Genomic DNA, 19,427 nt, shown 5'->3' with positions numbered 1-19,427 from the left:
AAAGTTCCACCGCCCACAAGCCTCCTGCTGTCTCCAAAACCATGAGAAGTTTCTGTTCTATCATTTACTGGCCCCAGTTCGCATTTTCATCTCCAAATACAGGAGCTATGGAATATAACACGGGATTTGAATTGTTTGCCGCCTCCTCTTTTCTCAAAAATACCATTGTAGCACTACATGCTGAAACCACCTCTCTGAATCATTTTGTGCTCCCTGCCTGAAACACTGAGGACGCCACCACAAAGCTCAGAGAAGCTCCGGGAGCTGCCAGAGCAGACATTCCCAAAATGATGACAGTTCATATCCCTTTGCCGAGATGGATCTTGGGCCCCTAAGGAAGTCATAGGTGCAAATGAGACTCCTTGTGCCCTCACACAGGAGTTTCAGCACAATGTTTGGCATCAAAAAGCTTGGTGAGAAAGAAATATCACAGCCCAGGCCTTCCCTAGAGCCACAAAACCACCACAGAAAGCCTTTGGAGACAATCGAAGGAGAGACACAGCCAGAACTGTCTCTCCCACCTCTGCTGTGGGCCAGAGGCAGTGCTAGACCTTTGCCTCCCTCACCGATGAGGGCCTTGATGACAGATTTCACAAAGGTCAAAGCAGCACCATGACTCCCGTGCTAGAAAAAAAGAGCTGCCAAGATCAACCCCACTGTTGGCAGTTTCTCTTCTGTCCGTTGGCTCACAGTTGTCACCCAAACTCTCGTGACGTTCTGCACTGAAGCTAGGCAAGGTCCGGCCCCGACCTCCAGGACTGCCCCAAGTCCTCTCAAGTCAGCTGGATGGCAACATCAGAACTGGGTCCTGCGACAGTTCTCCCAGTCCCACAGCAAGATGTAGGTGCTCCCTCCAAATATTTGAGCCGAGTTTCATCAGGCAGGAGCTGCAGTTCTCAGGGTATGTCCCTGCCATGCAAATCCATTCCTGACCCTGCTGCTTCTTGCGGCGTTATTCAGGTGGCAGAGAAGGGTCCAGGAGGTTGGACCTACAACTCAACGCCTACTAATGAAGAGGCACCAAAAAACCTCTCTGTAACCACTGCCGGAGCAGAGGGACACACAGATCACTCTGCAATCACGCCCAAGGACACAGCCATAAAAATAAAAGCTTTTTATTGATATACCATTACAGAAACATCTGAGTAACATTCTCAACAGGACGGGAAGCTCTGCGCCCTGGGGGCAAGCGCAGGCAGTGAGCTCCAGGGTCTGCCCTGCTGTGCTCCTGAGCTGCCACTGCTCTTGGCACGATGCCCCAGGGGCTCCTCGTCCTCCGCAGGGAGATCTGTCCCTTCTGGCGTCAGGGCGTCACCTTTTTGTAGGTGATGTGGAGGTGCTGAGTCATGGGCTGCGTAGTGGTTGCCATTGAGACAGTTTGTTCGAGTTTCCCATCAGAATTGAGCCTGAATTTTCTGGTAATCTGAAAAGGGGGTAAGAAAAGAAATAACGAAATCAAGCAAACGGCATCTGCAGACTAAGTTCTGTACCTGCACTGTCTACTTGCCCTTTGCCATCCTTACATTTGCTGTCAATGCACCACAGAGGGAAGGATATGCTCACTACAGCCATGTGAGTAAATGAGAAGTTTTCCCTCCTAAAGAAGGCAGCCCTTTCAAATTAACAGCTCCAAGTCCCAAGACCATTATCCACGGAGCAGCACAGTGTCCTGGAACTACTACTGACATCACCTCAGCACAGACAGGCCAGCATCCCTCCACCAGAAGAGCAGCTCCCGGCTAGCGGCTCAGGGAGCTGCTCTGTGCTGGATGACATCCCCAAGGCAGCTTTCAGCACCGCTGAGGCTCTCTGCAAGCCACCACCCGGGGCCAGAGGAAGGCGCTGCTCATGCTACACGGGGAGATCAGAGCCTGCCAAGCCTCTGCTTGCACCTGCAGCCAGCCGCAGGGCAGGAGGGAGCCATGCTGCTGTCCATCGAGAGGGCTTGACAGGCAACGTCGTCCCCATCCCTCCAGCCGCACAGGCTGTGTCTCTGTGCTGCACCAAACGTCAAGAGAGGCAATTTGGGGATGCCCAGCAGAGCTGGGCCACTTGGGACCTGTGCAAGCAGGTGCTTGAACCCAGGCTTCAGCAGCTTCCACACTGGAGGCGGCAGCTAAGCGTCCGTTGATGAGCATGCGTCGTAGGTCTGCTCCTAGCTGCTGCCAAAGTAAAGGAGAGATGCGCGACCATCCTTTTTGAACCTCAGCGCCTGTTGGAGAACAGCACTCTGGAGGGCATCCCTCCAGCTGCTTGGCCTGGCAGAACAGCCACGTAACTGTGGATGGCACCAGGGCACAGCAGCTCCCCGAGTGACTGCTGCTGCAAAGAGGCAGCTTAGCATAGACCCCACACAACTAGCACTTAGGTCCTTCTTAGGTGCAATTTTGGCAGATTGGCTCCATGTCATCCCAAAGAGCTCTTTATACCGCCTGGTGGCCGCTTGTGCTTCCCACGATGAACACAATTCCAGGGGCAAACAGAACCAAAGTCCTGGGGACAGCAGGATAATCTGCAAGCATGATTCATTTGCAGTCACTTAAACCAGCTCCATTTCGAAATTCCTAAAACGCAGAGGCTTTTGCAAACGCTTTCATTTCCAGTGGAGGTCACCCACGGGCATGCCCGTGAGCTACTGCCGGCCTGCGTGCTCCAAGACAGCCTTGGCTCCCTTACATCCATTCCTGAGGCCAGCCACGGTGTGCTCTTCGTACCAATATCCAACACGTCCTCCCAGGAGGTTATTGCCAGCTCAGAGCGAAGCTGCTCTGACATTCACTGGGGCAACAGTAGCAACAGCATTACATGCAAACGATGTTTTGATTAATATTTGCTGATCAGGCGGGGCTTTCTTTGTAATGCACAACAGCGCTCCTCAAATACCTTAAGCAGGAAAAGGCAATCAAAAGGAATACAAAAGACTTAAACAAGAAATCACCTCACAACAGGTGACCTTAGTTCAGGGTCGCTGAATGGCCCAATTTTTCCTGAACTGCCCACTGCAGGTCAGGCCACTAAGTCTGAATTGCCAGAAGAACATGAAATGAACCGGGCAAAAAAAGAAGAGGGGATTTTTCTCTTAAAAGCCAGCTTCAGTCAAGGCTGGCTGCTGGTGCCGTGGGAGGGCAAGCTCCGTGTACACCTGAGACACGAGGGGAGAGTGCTGCTTTCCACACAGGAGAGGAAACATGCAGCACTGCGAAACAGCCACGGGAAATTGCTGAATTCAAGGTAAGTGACATCACTGCTGTTCCCTCATCCACATATCCAGTCATGTTATCACAGAAGACAACCAGGTCAGCCAGGCATCATTCACCCATGGTAAAACCACACCAACTGGGTCCAGTCACCTTCTCCTTCATATGTGCTGAAGTCTCCAGGGGCTGAAGCTTTTAAGGCTGAGCAGCTTGTAGCTGACCTTCCGGCACTTTCTGAAGACGGGTGACCCACAGGTCTCCAGTCATCGGGAAACTCCGCTGACCTCCATCACCTTTCACCAACAGCACTGCAGCCTTGCAGGCGCATCAGCCAGTTCCCTCCATGCCTGCACCCTGCGAGGGCTGTCCTCAAGTCTAAAACTATGGGAAAACGTGCCTGTTCTCCAAGCACTGCCAGGGGAACACGAGCAGGCTGTTTAGAAAGAAATCCAGCTAGGAGCGCTGCTCGGTGACCAGCATCTCCCCCCTTTTAGGTGCAGGGTGGGAGGCGAGAGCCACTCGCTCCTCAGGGAGGTGGGAAGAGTCTCACATGCTGCAGCTGCGCCTGACGTGCCATCAGCATCGCCTCTGACAGGGACAGGCCCCAGGGACTGCTCCTCTCTGCCCATGCAGAGAGCTCCCTGCACCCCAGCACAGCTGCACTGGCAAGTGCCTGTCACACAGCCCTGGCCCAGGGAACGGCTCTTCCTGCCCAAGTTACACCTCAGCCAAGCCACAGCCATCCCAAATCGCTTTTCGGCAGGAGCACAACACAATGGTGATGTGTTCTCCAAACGAGCAACGAAAGCAGCAGCACCCATGCCCTTCTCACGACACCCGCAGTTTCTTCATTTCCGTGGGCAATTTACGCAGTCCTTCGTGGAGAAGGGGCAGTGTCGGGAGCTGGTTACCTGCCATACCCTCTCATTGCACATCCTCCTCCACCAGCCAGCCCCCCCCCAGACACTCACTGTGACCAGGACCTAGGCCTGAACTGCCCTCAGGTGCCAGGCGAGCGTGGACCTTCAGCTCGGGTGGCTCCTTCTTCCAGCCTTCAGCCAAAGCTGGGCCCAGAGCCCTCAGTCAGCGAGCCATTTCTTGGCTTTCTGTTGCCACCCCCCTCTCCTCCTGCCAGTCTAACTGCTCACATTTCAGGCGGTGACTCTGAGAGGGCAGTCCATTTTACTGACATGTTAGTAATTACAAGCCTCCACTGCTTCGGTGATACCCTTAGTATTTAGTGGGTTTATTCCTCCTGCTATAGAAAGGAGGCAATACAGTTGCTCCTGGGAAAGGAGAAAGCCAACAACTTAAAACAGGCATGGGAAGGCAAAGCAGTTAGGACTGCTTTTCCAGAGTTCAGACATTGTTTGTGTAGGGACATACACATTTTGGCGCATCAGTGAATGTAGGGAGCAGGCTTATGACACCGGCTGCATCTGTACAAACTCGTGCTCTCCATTATCTATGGGTTGCTTTTATAGCTCTTAGAAACTAGGTTGCAAAATTCAGCCTTGAAGTCCAGAATGAGGCAGCACTGTATTTGCTGGAATCCAAGGAATCCAAGTGAGGTGTGTCTTCTCCCCCACTTGTCACCCTTAAAACCTTGCAGCCAGTCACTTGGCTCACGTTACCAGAGAAAACCAAACAGGTGCAAGAACATGCTGGTACCTACTCCCTGTGAGAGCTTGTTCAACCTTGCTGCCTTTCTCAGCTGCTAGTCAGCCAAGACGACTGCATCTGTGTGTGATAACTGGGATTCCAGCGGTGACCTCAGCACGCTGCACCAGCTCCAGCAGTGCCATCTTACTGGCAGCTGGCTGCAGCCCACCCAGCTGTGTCAACAGCAAAGTGCCGCTACACAAAAAGTTCAAACCCCAAGAAGCAGTCAGCCAAGAGCGGAGCTGACAGCAAGCACCAGCCCCCGCCAAGCAGCCATGGATGGGAAGAGAGCCCAGAGTGACCTGTGAATGCCCTAAAAAGTAAGCAAGCAAGATTTGCAAAAAAAAGGTGAAAGACATGCACTGCTAAAATATCCCAGTGGGGCCTAATATTGGGCATACCTTACATGTGCACCCTCATACTGTAGTTAATCCAGAACACCAGAATCTCCCACCTGTAGAAAGGTATTCAGAGAAGAGTGTCCTATTCTTTTCCCTAAAGACCGGCTACTGCTAGAGACAGGATTCTGGGCTGGCTGGCCAGATTCAGTGCATCAGCTCTTATCTTAATGATCCCTCTGGGTCTTGTAATGAACAAAATACATTCTGAAGGCTGTTAGAGAAAGGATAAGCCAGGATGCCATGCAGCATTTCCAAGAACTTCTAATGCCAATCTGTAATTAAAGCGTGCTAATCAACCTATCCTCTCAACTAGACACCTTCTGGGGCTAGCAATACCACGCTGATTGCTCACTGTGTGTGCACTCACCTGCTCTACATGGGGCTTCTTGGCAAAGGAGATCCTGGCTATGGAGTGAGAAGCTATAGACAGCTCTTGTCCATTCACCTCCCCTTCCTCCACCTCCACCAGACCTAGTGAGAAGCAAGGCCATAATATTTATTAAGCTACTTAGGTTACTTAACAATGTCACAATTATTAGGCTAAGTAACAGAGCATCACTCTCCCTGAAGAGCAGTTTTATTTGACCTAGCACATACTGACAACTGCAAACCCACACCACCTCAGACATGTAACGCTGCTTAGAAAAATCTAGCCAGACTTACTCATATCATGTGGGATGCATATCGCATTGCAACTAGCAGTGTTCCCTTCAGCACCTGCTCTGGAATTTTAGATGCAAAATTAAGCACCAGCTGGGTTTTAACACTTTAACATTTGGATGTGGTTCCCTCTCTCATTCAGTTCCTGTAAGGTGTGTAACAAGTACCAAGGCACTACATCCACACAGTGGGAACATCTTCTAGTTTAAGAACTAAGAAATAAGGCTGCACTGAGATTACTCTCCAAGATTGTGAAAGGAACAGTAGGAGAGCAGCTCCCCTGACTATGGTGCTGCCGAGGCTCTTGGTAGTACCACAGCCCAGGCAGGTTCTCTCACAGGGAACCTGCTAAGCAGCTCACACCAAACACTCCTGGATGGAGAGGCTGCAAAGGAGGTTTCAAACCACCACAACCCCACAAGCTCTGCCGTGCACCGCAGAATCAAATATGGCAAATGTGGACATCGGTAACAACAGTTTAGTGGGATGTTAAATCTGACCCGGCTTGGAAGGAGCGGCTGCCTAAGGAAGAACCAGCGACTGGAGGAGGGCTCCAGAGAGGGGAGTTCATGAGCCGAGGCCCGCGCCTCTCTGGCTCTGCCACAGACAAGGTCACCTGTGGCCAGCTGACAGCAGCAGTGGTAATGAAGAACCTTCTATCTAGACATTTCCCCTGCTTCCACACAAAACCAAACAAACAAGAAAAAAAAAGACTAGGATGCTACAAAGGCATCAGGAATGTCACTGGCCACTTTCTACCTGCCATCATTAAGGCTCAGACTACAATTCTTCATTACAGAGGCAGAGGCTCTTTTGGTTTCAAAGCTACGTCTGCAAATACCAACATATCATTTGAGGAAAGCATACCCCTCAAAATACCTGTCACAGAAAGCTAGAAAGACATACTGTCTGGGCAAAGCCACATAGCCAGTCATAGAAACTCCGTGCTTTTGACACAAGCTCATTTATTAATTTGTTTTCACTGTGGGTCGAGTGCCAAAAAGCAGCAATGCTGCTCTTTGGCACTGAAACCACAGTGAAAATAAATGAAGCTGTGACATGTGCAATAATTTTCTGGAAAAGCGATGAAACTGGCAGAGCAGGGTAAGGACCTCTCCTCCCCACCATGGATATCAGGTGTGTACCTGTGTTCTGGGCACTGATGAAGGCCACCTTATTAGTGTCAGGTTTGAGGCGGATGAATCCACATTCTCGGTGCATGGGCTTCCTGGTGTCTGGATGGAAGGCATTGAACCTGAGGGGAAATCAGAATACAAAAGCTGCTGTTTGTTGCACTGAAAATACAGTGTTTAGCCTGGTTTCATCTCAGAGGCAACAGTATTTTATTTAACTACATGACTACCTTCAGTATTATTTGAAGAGTAGAAGACTAACAATGCTTACGGTTGGGAGATGCAAACGTGGAAATACAGTTACTCTACAGGCAGAGCTACTTTTTAGAGCTGCAGTTAGTTAAGTTCAAACTTCCACAAAGTAGCTCAGAAAATCCCCCAGGAAGTCAGACATTTCACAGATGCTGAAGGCATACTCTGCGTCAAATGCTTCCTTTTCTCAAATAAATATCTGGAATTACAGTATCATCTTTATTTAGCTTTTAAACCTGGCAAGCTGAGGGTTTTTGTGTATTACTTGCTGCAGGCAGCAACAGAGCAGACTTATTTCTCTTATTTCTTAGTTCAGCTCAGATTCTTATTTATTCTTCATGAGGCTTCAGAGTTGTATGTTTAGTCACCTGTGTTATGGGTGACTACATATATCATGCATGTTTATGTATCACATCAGTGCTACAGCATTCCCGAGTCTACACGGGTAACTGAATTAAACAGCAGCTTATACACAATAGCAAGCTAGGTATCTATATAACGTAGTGGACTATCCTCTTGGTTCCTATTTATTTTAGGCTAATCTCTGTCTTTTCATACTGTTTTTCATAGAATTTCCCACTCTGCATCCTTCTACAGGAAAGGAGATGGAGGCAACCTCTGAGCTGCTGCTGCTAAATCCACACCCGAGAACTCCCTCATGCGGCAGCAGCTTCTACATGTGCCTCTTCCATGCAACTGGGACGTGCCTGCTGCAAATGGCCAACACCAGTCACCTTGGCCACCATGACCCGTCCTGGGACTGGGGATATCTGTATCATCAGCTGTCACCCCAATGGTTACAAAGCAAGAGTGCAAGTAGAGCTTGACCAAGGGGCTTGTCCAGGCACCGGCATGTGGGAAACTGGAGCAATTATTTATTAAAGAAGCACTGAGAGCTGAAAAATCCAAAGCATTTCCTATGTGAAGTAAAATATAACGAACAATGCGGAGTCAACACTTCCTAGAAGACCAACAGCACTGGACGCAGCACACGGCACCCCTACTGTGTCATGGTTTAACCCCAACCAGCAACTAAGTACCACACAGCCACTCGCTCACTTCCCCCCTCAGCGGGATGGGGAGGACAATGGGGAAAAAGGTAAAACTCACGGGTTGAGATAAGAATGATTTAATAATTGAACTAAAATAACCACAACAACTGTAATGAAAAGGAGAGAGAAGGGGGAGAGGAATAAAATCCAAAGGGAATGGAGGAAAAAGCCCCTCAAGTGATGCACAATATTACTGCTCAGCACCTGCTGACCAATGCCCGGCCAGTCCCTGAGCAGCAATCTGCCTGCCCTGGCCAGCCCCCTCTAGTTTATATACTGAGCACAACATTCTATGGTACGGAACATCCCTTTGGCTAGTTCAGGTCAGCTGCCCTGGCTGTGTCCCCTCCCAATTTCTTGTGCCCCTCCAGAGCCTTCTCACTCGCAGGGCCTAAGAAACTGAAAGGTCCTTGACTTAGGATAAACATTACTTAGCAACAACTTAAAAACATTGTGTTATCAACATTATTCTAATTCTAAACCCAAAACATAGCGCTGTACCAGCTACTAAAAAGAAAATTAACTCTATTCTATTCAAAACCAGGACACGGTATAAGAAACCTTAAAAATAAGGCTTCAAAGAACTGGAGACAAGGAAGGGGGAGCACAGCTAAGGCATGCAGTTAGGGAGCAGTTTGTACGCCTTGCAGCTGCCTCCAGCTCCCCGATGTTCTCCGAGTACAAATACACAAATTGCTCCTCCCGTTTGGCTTTGTCTCTATATAAAGGATGTCTCCTTTTAACCACATGGTTATAAGAAGAACCAGGAATTACTTCTGTCAGTAGTGCAGGGCTGCATCCCTGCTAAAGACTGTCCTAGCATCTCAGCCTCTGTGCTCTGCAGCTCATGAGGCCAGGTACTGTACCGACTCATGCCTCATAGTGGGATTATCTAGATTCAAAGGATGAACAAACTTAAATCAGGCTTCTTTCAGTGCTTGGAGCATTCAAGAGTCATCTGAACTGTCTTGTAACAGTCAAGGAGCACTGCTCCATGAGCCAGGGAGGCACAGGGTCTGCTGCCTATTCTCCTGACGCTTCCCACAGCTCAGCAGCCCTGAGCTGTGTATCTCCTCAGCACCAAAAAACAAAAAAAAGCAACTCAAATCAGCAACTGTTCAAAAGTTGGAGAGAGAGATGTAGACAAAGCATGACTGTCAGAGCTTTGTTTCTTTTGGAAACGACTAAAAATGTCACATGCTGAGCTGGCAGCTCCGTCACAACGAATGGTGCACACCAGGAACACAGGGCATCTTTCACACAGCATTGGCATTTTTTAATTATTCTTTTATCTGTTTTTTTAAAGCAACAAATTTTCCAACCCACCCCTCCCAAATGAGTACTGCAGCAGCACTGAACAGTCAGCTAACACATCACTTCTCTTCCTCCAGATTTCTTTTTGATTTCTCTTACAACTACTTGCAGCTAAAGCAGTTAAGCTATCTGCCTCCCATTCGATACAGTTTGTCAAACTTCTAATTTTTCCTCAGATATTCATGGTGGTGAAGACTGAGGATGACAGTTTTAAATGAACAAACTTGACAGCTGTACCATACCATTTATTGGATCTGTAAGTGGGGGTTTCACAAAGCAGAGCGGTAGCAGCTGTAATGCTATTACCTGAAGATTAATTTCTAATTAGACAGCTATCACCAGCAAGAAGAACAGTGGGGCTTTTCTGGCCGTAAGGACAGTACATCTTCTGGCTAATATATGCACCCAGTGCGCACCACATTAAAGTGGAAGAATCGCTGGTCTTTGAAAGGCAGGTACAGAATTTGCACAAACAATAGATCATGCTGGGGCCACTCTTGGTACCCTAAGTTACTCTCACTATTCTAAGTTACAGTCACATTCGCAGCACTGCGTTACCTCTCACTGTGTAAACCTCAGGACTGGCGGGTCACAAGAACTGTATTCTGTACCTTGGCCACAGTCCCGATCCTGTATACATGTGCTTCTGCACAAGTTCACAGGGGTGAACTCACTTTTGAAAAGCCCTGTAGAAGTGCACTGTACTCTTGGGCTACTGAATCTTCACTGATTGCAGGTGTGCAGCTCTGGATACATTGCAACAGCATGCCAATTAATTACAAGTTTTAAAGGAAAATGAAAGTCATACCGTGCAGTCATGTATCATTACATTGTCTCATTCAGTAGGTGAACACTTGTTTACTTTGCCACTAGAAAAGAAATACAACCAACAAGTCTCACTGGAGCCATGCCTGATCCGACCCAAAAGCTGCTGCCAACACATATAAGCCCCTCGACTTACGAGAAGTTGAGCATGGGCTGCCCCACATGAGAGATGTGCACTTCTTCCAGGTACTGGAAGGGCTTCATTGTAGGGAAGGTGCCATCTCCTGGTGGGTCTGACAGCCAGGTGCCCAGCATCCAGGACAGGGGTTCCATCACAGGATTCAACTGGGGAGTCTCTGTGGAGGAAGAAGAAAGAACAAAGAAAGAAAATTCAGAGATCTGTGCTCTGCAGCTTGCTGTGAGCTGCTGACAGCTGGGTGGAGGTGAACACAAAACACCTCAGAAATGGTCCAATGCAGCAGCACTTTTCTCTAGAGTGGTGTCAGCTCCAAGGTGCAAGGGGAGATGGGGAACAACGAACAGTCACAAAGGTAACAAAAGTAGGTCTGTTTTCAAACCTCTCTTGGCCTTAGAGCTCTCTTCCAAGTGGTCTGCTTCAGACTCCTCTCTGTAGCTTGATCTGAAGAGAAAGCCCCCTCCCATCTACATGCAAGGAAGGAGAAGACTGAAATCCCAGCATAAAGAATTATCACTAAATGGCAATTAAATCTCTAATGCTCTGGCCTGATTTTTCTCAAGCCCTAAGGACGTCCCATTCCTGTTTGTTTCAGAGACCAAGGAAACAAGTCCTCGCATCAGATGAAAATCAGATGCATGCATATTCAAGATCAAAGTTTGACTGTCATTTTCTTGAAGAGGTTAACAACACCCTGCACTTTTACAATGAGACAGGGATCATTCAGAAGTCGTTCTGCTTAAGACTGTGGACTAAGGCCAAGTGAAATGTTTTAAAAAGACTAGGGTCTCTGCAAGTTAAAGCATAAATGGAAGAGAAAACTACATCCCTTTGTCAATGCATTTATTAAGAAGCAACCAAGGTCTGTTTCACAAAGTTAAAGCTTCTTTAATGAATCATTTTAAAAGAGCTTTGAATAACAACAGGTTTGCATTTTGCTGTGATTTCAGAGAGTGCGACCTGAAAAAAACCCAATAAATCAGAGAAACAGACAATTTTAAGTCAAAGGAACAGCAAGGCAGATCCATTCCTAAGGTTTAAACAGGGAAAGTGATATGGGACCCACATAATCTCAGGAAAGACAAACACCAACAGAAGCGATGTGCCCACTACTCTAGGTTAGCTATGTTATGCAGACAAGTAAGACTGAAGTATACCTAAAGCATGTCCTCCTTCCACCCATGTGATAAATGCCTCATACCACCAGGGTGGGAGCTAAAGGGGGCTGTTTTCCACACCTAGTGACATCATGTAATACAAGAACAAACTACCTGTCCAGATGGTCTAAAAGGCACAGACTCAGATGCAGGGAGAAATTGACCTAAAAAGCTGATGCTGTGAGTAAATACTAGCTTGATCAGTCAGAGTTTCACTGTGTTCAGTCCCAAACATCAGGCTAAAAAGACTGAACAAGGAAGAGGAATGGAGAGTATGCACCTGGAATGCCAAACAAGGGGAAACACAAACTTTCCCTGGTAAGAGAGACCACTTTTGTTATTTATTATCCAGATAGCAGGTTTAGAAAGCCAGCCAGCAAGTCAGCAAGGTGCTGCTATTACTATTCTTTATCCTGAAGTATTTCACAAGCGAAACAGCATGAGAAAAAATGAAAGCTCACTACAAAATAGGTGATAAAAACCTACAGCATCAGAGTCAGCCTTTGCAAAGACTGTTCTGATAGCCTGTGCATTCACCACCAGCTTACCAAAGTTTTAAGAAGGGGTTCCTACAAGCCACACATCAGTATTACTATACCAGACAGTATTTCACTGTACTTACCTTCCACCTGTGCTCTGAGCAACCAAAGCAACACAACATTATTTTCTGGTGCAGCAAAGACCTCAACATAGTGATGATCGATAACAAAAGTCCAAAGTTATTGCTACAAGAACCCCCATACTTCTACGCTGCTGCTTATGAACCAGTTTCCCTTTCTACTTCCATGCTGAGAGCACACGGTTTTGCAAGTAAGGAGACGGTCACTACCCCGGCCAACCGGTATTTGCCTTTCGCTTGCTACTGTATGCACTGTGTTTCTTGCCAAGCTTTTTGCAGGCTCAAACTCCCGTCAAGAAAGGGAAGAGCAAAGTTCTGGAAAGGCTGGAAGAGACCGCAGCCTGGGCTGCTGCTGCCCTCTCCTGGGTCAGGAAGCAGCAACAAAGCCGAGGAGCAAGATACTTTCTGTCATCTGAGTGCTTATAATATGGCATTTCATTTTCTTTTGCCTGCCAACCTTGCAGCATTTCAGGAAAAAAGCATCAACATGACAGACGAAAGAAATGTCTTTAGCCATTTCTAATCTCTAGACTTGGTTATGAGTGAAGAGAAGCCAACTGACTGTTTCCAGCACCCACACACAGCCTGACCTCGCCGTGCAGCGTCCAGTCTGGCTGGAGGTGCTCCACTAGGCATGCTGGTCTCACGTCCAAAGAGCCGCACTTGTAACCAGCTGAAAAGTGAGGATGTAGCTGTGCACCTTGAAGTCTACGGCACCCAGGCAAACAACATGGCCAAGCAATCATTATTACTTTCCCAAACTCTCTGGATGGCAGCAAAGCCAACATGAGGTTTTTAGTTTGTTATGTCACTTGGAAAACCAGAAGTGCTGGTTAGGGACAAGGACAGAGACTCAGTGGAGTGCAGAGGAGTAAACACATCCTGATCACATCCTATGCAGTGCTCTTCTTACCTTTAGTATCAGTCTCTGACAAGTGGACTAAGTCCTTTTTCCTCCCTGGGAGCCTTCTGTGCTAGAGGGCTGAGCTGAGAGAATGGAAAAGCAGGAGAGGGGAGACAGGAAGGAGTCTGACTGAGCCCATAAAAAAAAAAAAAAAATAGTGATTTTAAAAGAAATTTTCTTCTTACATCATAGTTGGGGTGCGTAAATGCAAGACTATTGCAGCAACAAAAAGTAAGAGTTTAAAGAGGAAAATATCTTTGCTGAGCTGCTTTGTTTCAAACAAACAGGTTCATAGATGCAGTCACTGTCAAGAGGAATTTGACTGACAAAGGAGCATATACTTCCCTTTTTAAAGATCTAAACTCTTGGCACATCACTTTTACAAACAACCTGCTACTATAGCTTAAAACGTAAGTGTGTGACGGTATCAAGAACACAAACCACACTTGAGAATTTGCAGTGCAAGAGACACTGGCCACTCTTCTGCATGTCTAAAGCTTCAGACTCAGATTGGGTCCTTAATGCTGGTTCTCCTGCATCCACATGCAGAGTTTCTCTTATCTAACTGGGAAGCTCACACTATAGCTTCTTTCTTAGCAAGGAAATTCCTGGAGTCACTTCCCCCTGTCAGATGACACATTTTCTTGAAGCTGTTAGGGACCCAGCATCTTCAAGACCTCCACTCCTCTATGAAATCCCACTTACTTTAGCCACAATGCTCACAATTTGCAACAGCCTGGGAGACAAAAACCACAGACACATAAGCAAGACTCCAGGATGGCATGCCCAGGTTCTGGGCACACAAGTCAGCTCCATTTCACCATCCCACTCCACTTCATCCCTCCAAACTCACAGACTGTTTCCACACCTTTCCTCATTTATGGAGGGTTTAGAAGTCAAATCCCTCCCAGCACTGTAACAAAGTCAGACTGTAACCGTCTCTCTGCGCTTTGCAGCAGAAGACTGCATGCTCTCCCTGCCATGAGACAAACCAGACAAAGCAGCTGAACAAGCCCCTCAGGCCATGTCTACACAGGCTTCAGCCAGTGTGGCTCTCAAATGGGATTCCTGGCACAGAAAGCTATGCTGGCACACATTCCTATGCAGCTTTATCAGCAAAACTGTGGCATGAGCAGCCAGCTCTTTGCTAACAAGACAACTAACCTATTTCCCCTAAGCTGGGGTACACTCGCTGCAGGAAACTTAACCAACACCCCCAGCCACCAAAAAAACCAAACCAACCACCAAACCAAACCAAACGAAAACCCCACACTCACTCATGTAGCACCTCTTCTCAAAGTGCGACAGGAACAGCTGGGCAGCCTCCTGCAGTCCTTTCTTCAGCTGAGTTGCTTACTGGATTTAAATCATCATCAAGGTTCTGCTAATTAAGGAGCAGCCTTGTTCAGCATACCTCTTCCACGTTTAAGTGGCTTTGTACTCTGCTGCCTTTCTCTGAGTGTTGTACCCCTTTACACACTTCGCTGATGCTCCCCTCAGTAAAGCAGTAAAGAATTCCTAGCACTGACATGCTCTAGCTCCACCTCTGCTTTAAAAGTTGGGAATGTTGTTACATTCACAAAATTTCATCTTACAGCCTTAGTAATTAATTTCAGGACCAAGCACTGTTATGTTATTGCCTCTAATGTCTGCAGTAAAATGCTCCAGTGCCTGCAATCACTGTCAAGAGTTCTCCTGCACTACAAAATACAGAGAAAACATTTTTAAAATTATACACTATTACAAGAAACCTGAATATCCTACCTGAGCTTACCTCAATATGTTTTACTTTCAGGTTCTCCTTAGTCAGCATTTTCATTGGTTCCTAGTTGCAAGCTGTTTTTCTGTTGTGAGTCACTGCCGACTCACTGCAGAATTAAATGCTTAATGCACAAGCTGTATAGGCTATTAGGAAAAAAAACCTAGAAAAAACCAAGACCATTCCACTAGGGGAAAAAAAAAAAAAAAAGCAACTGCAGAGCAAAAAGTCTGTTTTCCCCCCTTCCAACTGCCTTTCTCTCCAAGGGGGTGGTGAAAGAGCCATGTCCCTGATCCATCAAGTCCCAAACCTGCTGTGTGTCAGGTCGGTGCCCGCACACTGGTTGCGGAGCAGAAGGCAGCTTACCTTCCACCTGCTGCAGCATAGCACGTGCTTGAGCCATACGTGCTGTGAAGTCTCACCTAGCCTCCCTTGTAGTACCTTCTGCCACAAATTCAGCCCTGCTCTTAATCTATGCACACGCTCCTACTCCTTGTCTCGCTCTTAGCTTACTTTATAGCCCCCTTGTTCTTTGTAACACCCTCTTACCATATTGACCAGCCTTCTACCTTGGCCATTTCCATCCCAGACAAGAAAAAATAAAGAAGAAAAAAAAAAAAATCGGAAGCAGCCACCTGCCACCTCAGAATAAGTGTTTTCCTTCCAAAATCTAGCTTCAAGTTAATGTGCAGCTGCCAAGTCAGCAGTGCCTGCCCTGGCAGAGGCAATTTTTCTGACAGCACATCTCTGCAATCCACTATAAATGTTTCATTTTCAAGCTAAACTGGACAAGGACCCATTGCAGTTCCAAGTCCTGCTCAGACAGATGAAAATACAGCATCTTGCATCCTTGCACAACCCCATTTCTCTTCCCACTGCCACTGAGAAACATGATTTTGCTATTTGTTTTCTGCAACACAAACGAAAACCTTCTGCCACCTCGATGGGAAACAGCACCTCAGGCCCCACAGACCAGGCATCAGGACTCCCATCTCAGCACAAAACCAAACATTTAATGTTTGAATCCTTCTGCTTGTCCACAAAGTTCACAAACTATGCTTTATCGGTATGTAAAAAGAATTACAAATGGCCCCATTTCTACTCTGGCTTTGTAGAAATATTTAAAGACAAAACTAAGCTGGAGGGAAATATGATTTCCTACAGATTCCTAGCAAATTTCTAACTGTTTTTCAGATGGACTCATTCTGCAAACTCTCCTGCCTTTAATATGACCTTCATGAAAATAGACATGCAGCGTGTAAGCGGCTTCACGTATGCTCAAACAGCTGAATTCTAACAGCTTTACCTCTCTGATAAATACAGACACTTCAACCCCGTTGAATCCTACCTGCGATTGCTCCATTGCCAGCCATAATTTGCAGAGTTACTTTTCTATCGCTTGGTCTAGCTCTCTAACCACCTTTGCTCACCAGAAAGTGTTTTGCGCAGGGTTGACAAGATGGCCATAAGGGAAGTGATCTCATGATTAGGCAACACAGTTATCCCAGTGCCTGCTGGGAGATGTAGTTTTATAAAAGGACCAAGCTTGAACACATTAAGATGAGGAAAGGAGGACCTTCAGATCTCCCGTCTATGCTAGTACTGGGGGAGCATGATGCAGCAGAGCTGTGAAATGTTCAAGCAGAACAAGCTGGTCAAATAGTATTTGTGCATCAGAGGACATGGCTGTTAGAATAGTCTCCCCCTCCCCAGGACACTGGATCCATAGCTGTTCATTGACTCTCCCTAATTTCTCCCAGTGCATCTTCTCCGGAAGATGCATCTGACCTCATTCTGCCTGGTGTGCTGTGCCTAACGGCGCTCCTCTGCTAGAAGCTCCTCAACCTTTCGTCCATGGACCTCTGAAGCAGCTCATAAAACAGAAGGAAACACTCCCCTACCAAAGGAGAGAGCAAATTCAATGTTTAGATGGAAAAGGCCAATGTGGCAGCTGTGTAGGAAACAGTCCAGGGCTTCTCCTAAAACCAGTTAGTCAACACCCCTGTTAAGACAGGTTGGGAAACACCGCTTGAGCACAACATGACAGTTCGAGCACACTGTGAGCCAAACTCACCCAGACTGAGTCACCAATCTTCAAGTGTGGCTGGCGGAGGCTGCATGTACACCAGTTTTGCTGAAACCTGCTCTTTCCAGCTGGCTGTAGTTTGGGTACAGCCAGCAGAAATTTACTTGTCTCACTGGAGGAAAATATTGGTTGAGAACTAGTACCAAAATGAAGATCTGCTTAATGGGCGCAGGCCTAAAGCTCACTTTTCTGTTCGCAATTCTGTGGAAGCGGCTGAGCGTCAGGCAGCAGCAAAGAGAGGTCCCGCAGCATGTGGAGTTGGGATGCAGACACGTAACAACCTGCACGGTCAGTCCTGTCGGTTACTGTACTTACGCTCCCTATCCCCAAGGCACTGCCTTTAGAAGAAAAAAAATACGCAAGCTCAGGTTCACAGCTAACAACAGCACCTCAACTACACATCAGATGACTTGGGACAACTGAAACGTAGCTACTAAAAAAAGTCTGTAATTATTATTGAGGTAATACATTACCTGACTGTATTTTTATGAATACCAAAAAGCTTTTCTTCAATTTAGCTCTGTATTACAGTAAAACTTAGTGTCTAGGCATAAACCAGACTCTGCCCAGCAGCAATCAGCTGCACTTAATCAGGTATTTTGACTGCCATAAACTATTACTGTGAGCACACAAAAAGCAATACAAGGCAGAACAGCACCAAGATTCAGCTAAAAAAGAAGAAAAAAAAAAGCTGCCAACCACCCACCCACCAACCCCTTAGAAAAAGTCACCAGCCAAAGGGCTCCGTAAGAACTTCCCATTGCACCAAGCTACAATCGCCAAAATGGTTCATTTTCACATACTGATCTCCAATTTTGCTGGCAAGAGATGGCAGAACAGGTAATGAGCTAGTCAATTCGTTAAAAAAAAAAATTATATTTTCCCTTAGAAAACAGAATATATAATTCTTATGTTCTTAAAGAAGATATTCTTAATATGCAATTCTCATGTTCTCAAAGCCATATACATATAAGAAGATCCATCTCAGGAAAATCACAGTGCTTCCTCGAACAAAGATAAACATCTTTCTTTTTGCCATTAGTATCTCATTGAAGGTATTCCAACAAAACTAGACATCCTTTTTCATATATACATATATATGAATAACAATTACAAGCCCTAAAATTGTATATAGATACTTTCTGTAGTTTGACAACAAAACAATACAAAAATACAGACCAGAAGGTACAAATAAGACTATGTTGATTTCCCACGGAGGGGGAAAAACATTCTTTTTCCCTCTCTACCCAAATCAAACTGTGAGTTTTCTTATACTTCGAAAAATTAAAAACACATGGTAAAACTAGCATTGGGTATTGACCTTCAAGAATTTTGTCGGGGTTTATTTTCTTGCACTTGACTGAAGAAGCAGGAAGTAGGCCATGCTATAACAGTCTGCCTACGCCAGTATCGTGTTTCTGACCATGTCTAATACTACACGGTTTTAGAAGCAGCAATGAAGATTTCTTTTTATCCTAAAGAAGAGATTCAAGAATTACTATCAGAGGATACCTAACCATCCATGTGTGATGACTTCTTCAAGAAAGCCCCAAGCCACGCATCCTTCACAAGGCAACGCAACATTTCCTCAGCAGCCACACAAATACCAAACATCATTAAATACTCATAAACTACCCCTGAATTGCATCTCACAACTAGAGTCACTGTGCAGAAGTTTTATCAGCTGTATATTAAATCCCTCCTTTTCTTGCAAGAAAAAGGGTTATGGCCCGATTCGACTTCTCCACAACAACTTTTTTACATGACCTCATCCCTTGCTGAGCTCCCTTACATTTTCAAGTGTCTCAGTTTTATTTTTTTAATTGATAGAGAAGTCATTCTCCATCTCTTGCCACTTTATTATCCTTTTCCCGATGACTTCTGCCTTCTAAGGGAGGAAATGATCAAACACAGACATCCGGTCACAAAAAGTGACCTCACTGTGTTATCATGACATTGTCATATTTGATACCTACCACCTCGCTTAGACTTTGTGTAGTGAGCGCAGCATATGAAATCTAAGATCACAAGTACCTCTTACATCACTGGAGACGACTACAACAGCTTTCCCAGATACCTGCTGCCCATGACAGCTCATTAACACACCAAAAAAATTCACAGGCACGCTCCAAAGGAAGACAAATCCTAACAGGTGCTACTGAGTCACAAACAAGTTAAAATAATCCAGGCAGGAAAAAAAAAAAAAAAAATCATCAAGAGAGTTGTCAGCAACACCACGACCAAACTTCCCATTGCATACCAGGAATCAC

At 46.4% G+C, this 19,427-nt stretch overlaps 2 protein-coding genes across 8 annotated transcripts in view; both read right to left on the bottom strand.

Annotated features, from left to right (window-relative positions):
• The window catches only part of TRPM2 (transient receptor potential cation channel subfamily M member 2), a gene marked incomplete at its 3' end in the record, with an annotated part of 30,082 nt that extends 24,461 nt beyond the window's left edge, over nt 1-5,621 (bottom strand). Inside the window, exon 1 of the mRNA XM_080410377.1 lies at nt 5,261-5,621. The remainder of the gene's footprint in view (nt 1-5,260) is intronic.
• THAP4 (THAP domain containing 4) overlaps nt 1,100-19,427 on the bottom strand; it is a 22,005-nt gene continuing 3,677 nt past the window's right edge. For 2 of the 7 annotated variants that reach the window (XM_080410406.1, XM_080410403.1), the window contains exons 3-6: nt 10,633-10,792; nt 7,066-7,175; nt 5,628-5,731; nt 1,100-1,423 (exon numbers count right to left, since the gene is read on the bottom strand). In XM_080410406.1, coding sequence (XP_080266532.1) covers nt 1,304-1,423; nt 5,628-5,731; nt 7,066-7,175; nt 10,633-10,792 — 494 coding nt within the window. In that variant the 3' untranslated portion in view covers nt 1,100-1,303. Of the gene's footprint in view, nt 1,424-5,627; nt 5,732-7,065; nt 7,176-10,632; nt 10,793-14,589; nt 14,697-16,419; nt 17,104-17,145; nt 17,496-19,427 lie in introns of those variants that run through there. The other 5 variants (XM_080410408.1, XM_080410407.1, XM_080410404.1 and 2 more) reach the window with 5 other exon arrangements.

This window comes from Falco punctatus (assembly GCF_963210335.1).
Source record: "Falco punctatus genome assembly, chromosome: 13".
Taxonomy (NCBI): Eukaryota; Metazoa; Chordata; class Aves; order Falconiformes; family Falconidae; genus Falco; species Falco punctatus.
The sequence above is the reverse complement of the archived record's forward strand: the minus strand, read 5'-3'. Positions and strand labels throughout refer to the sequence as shown.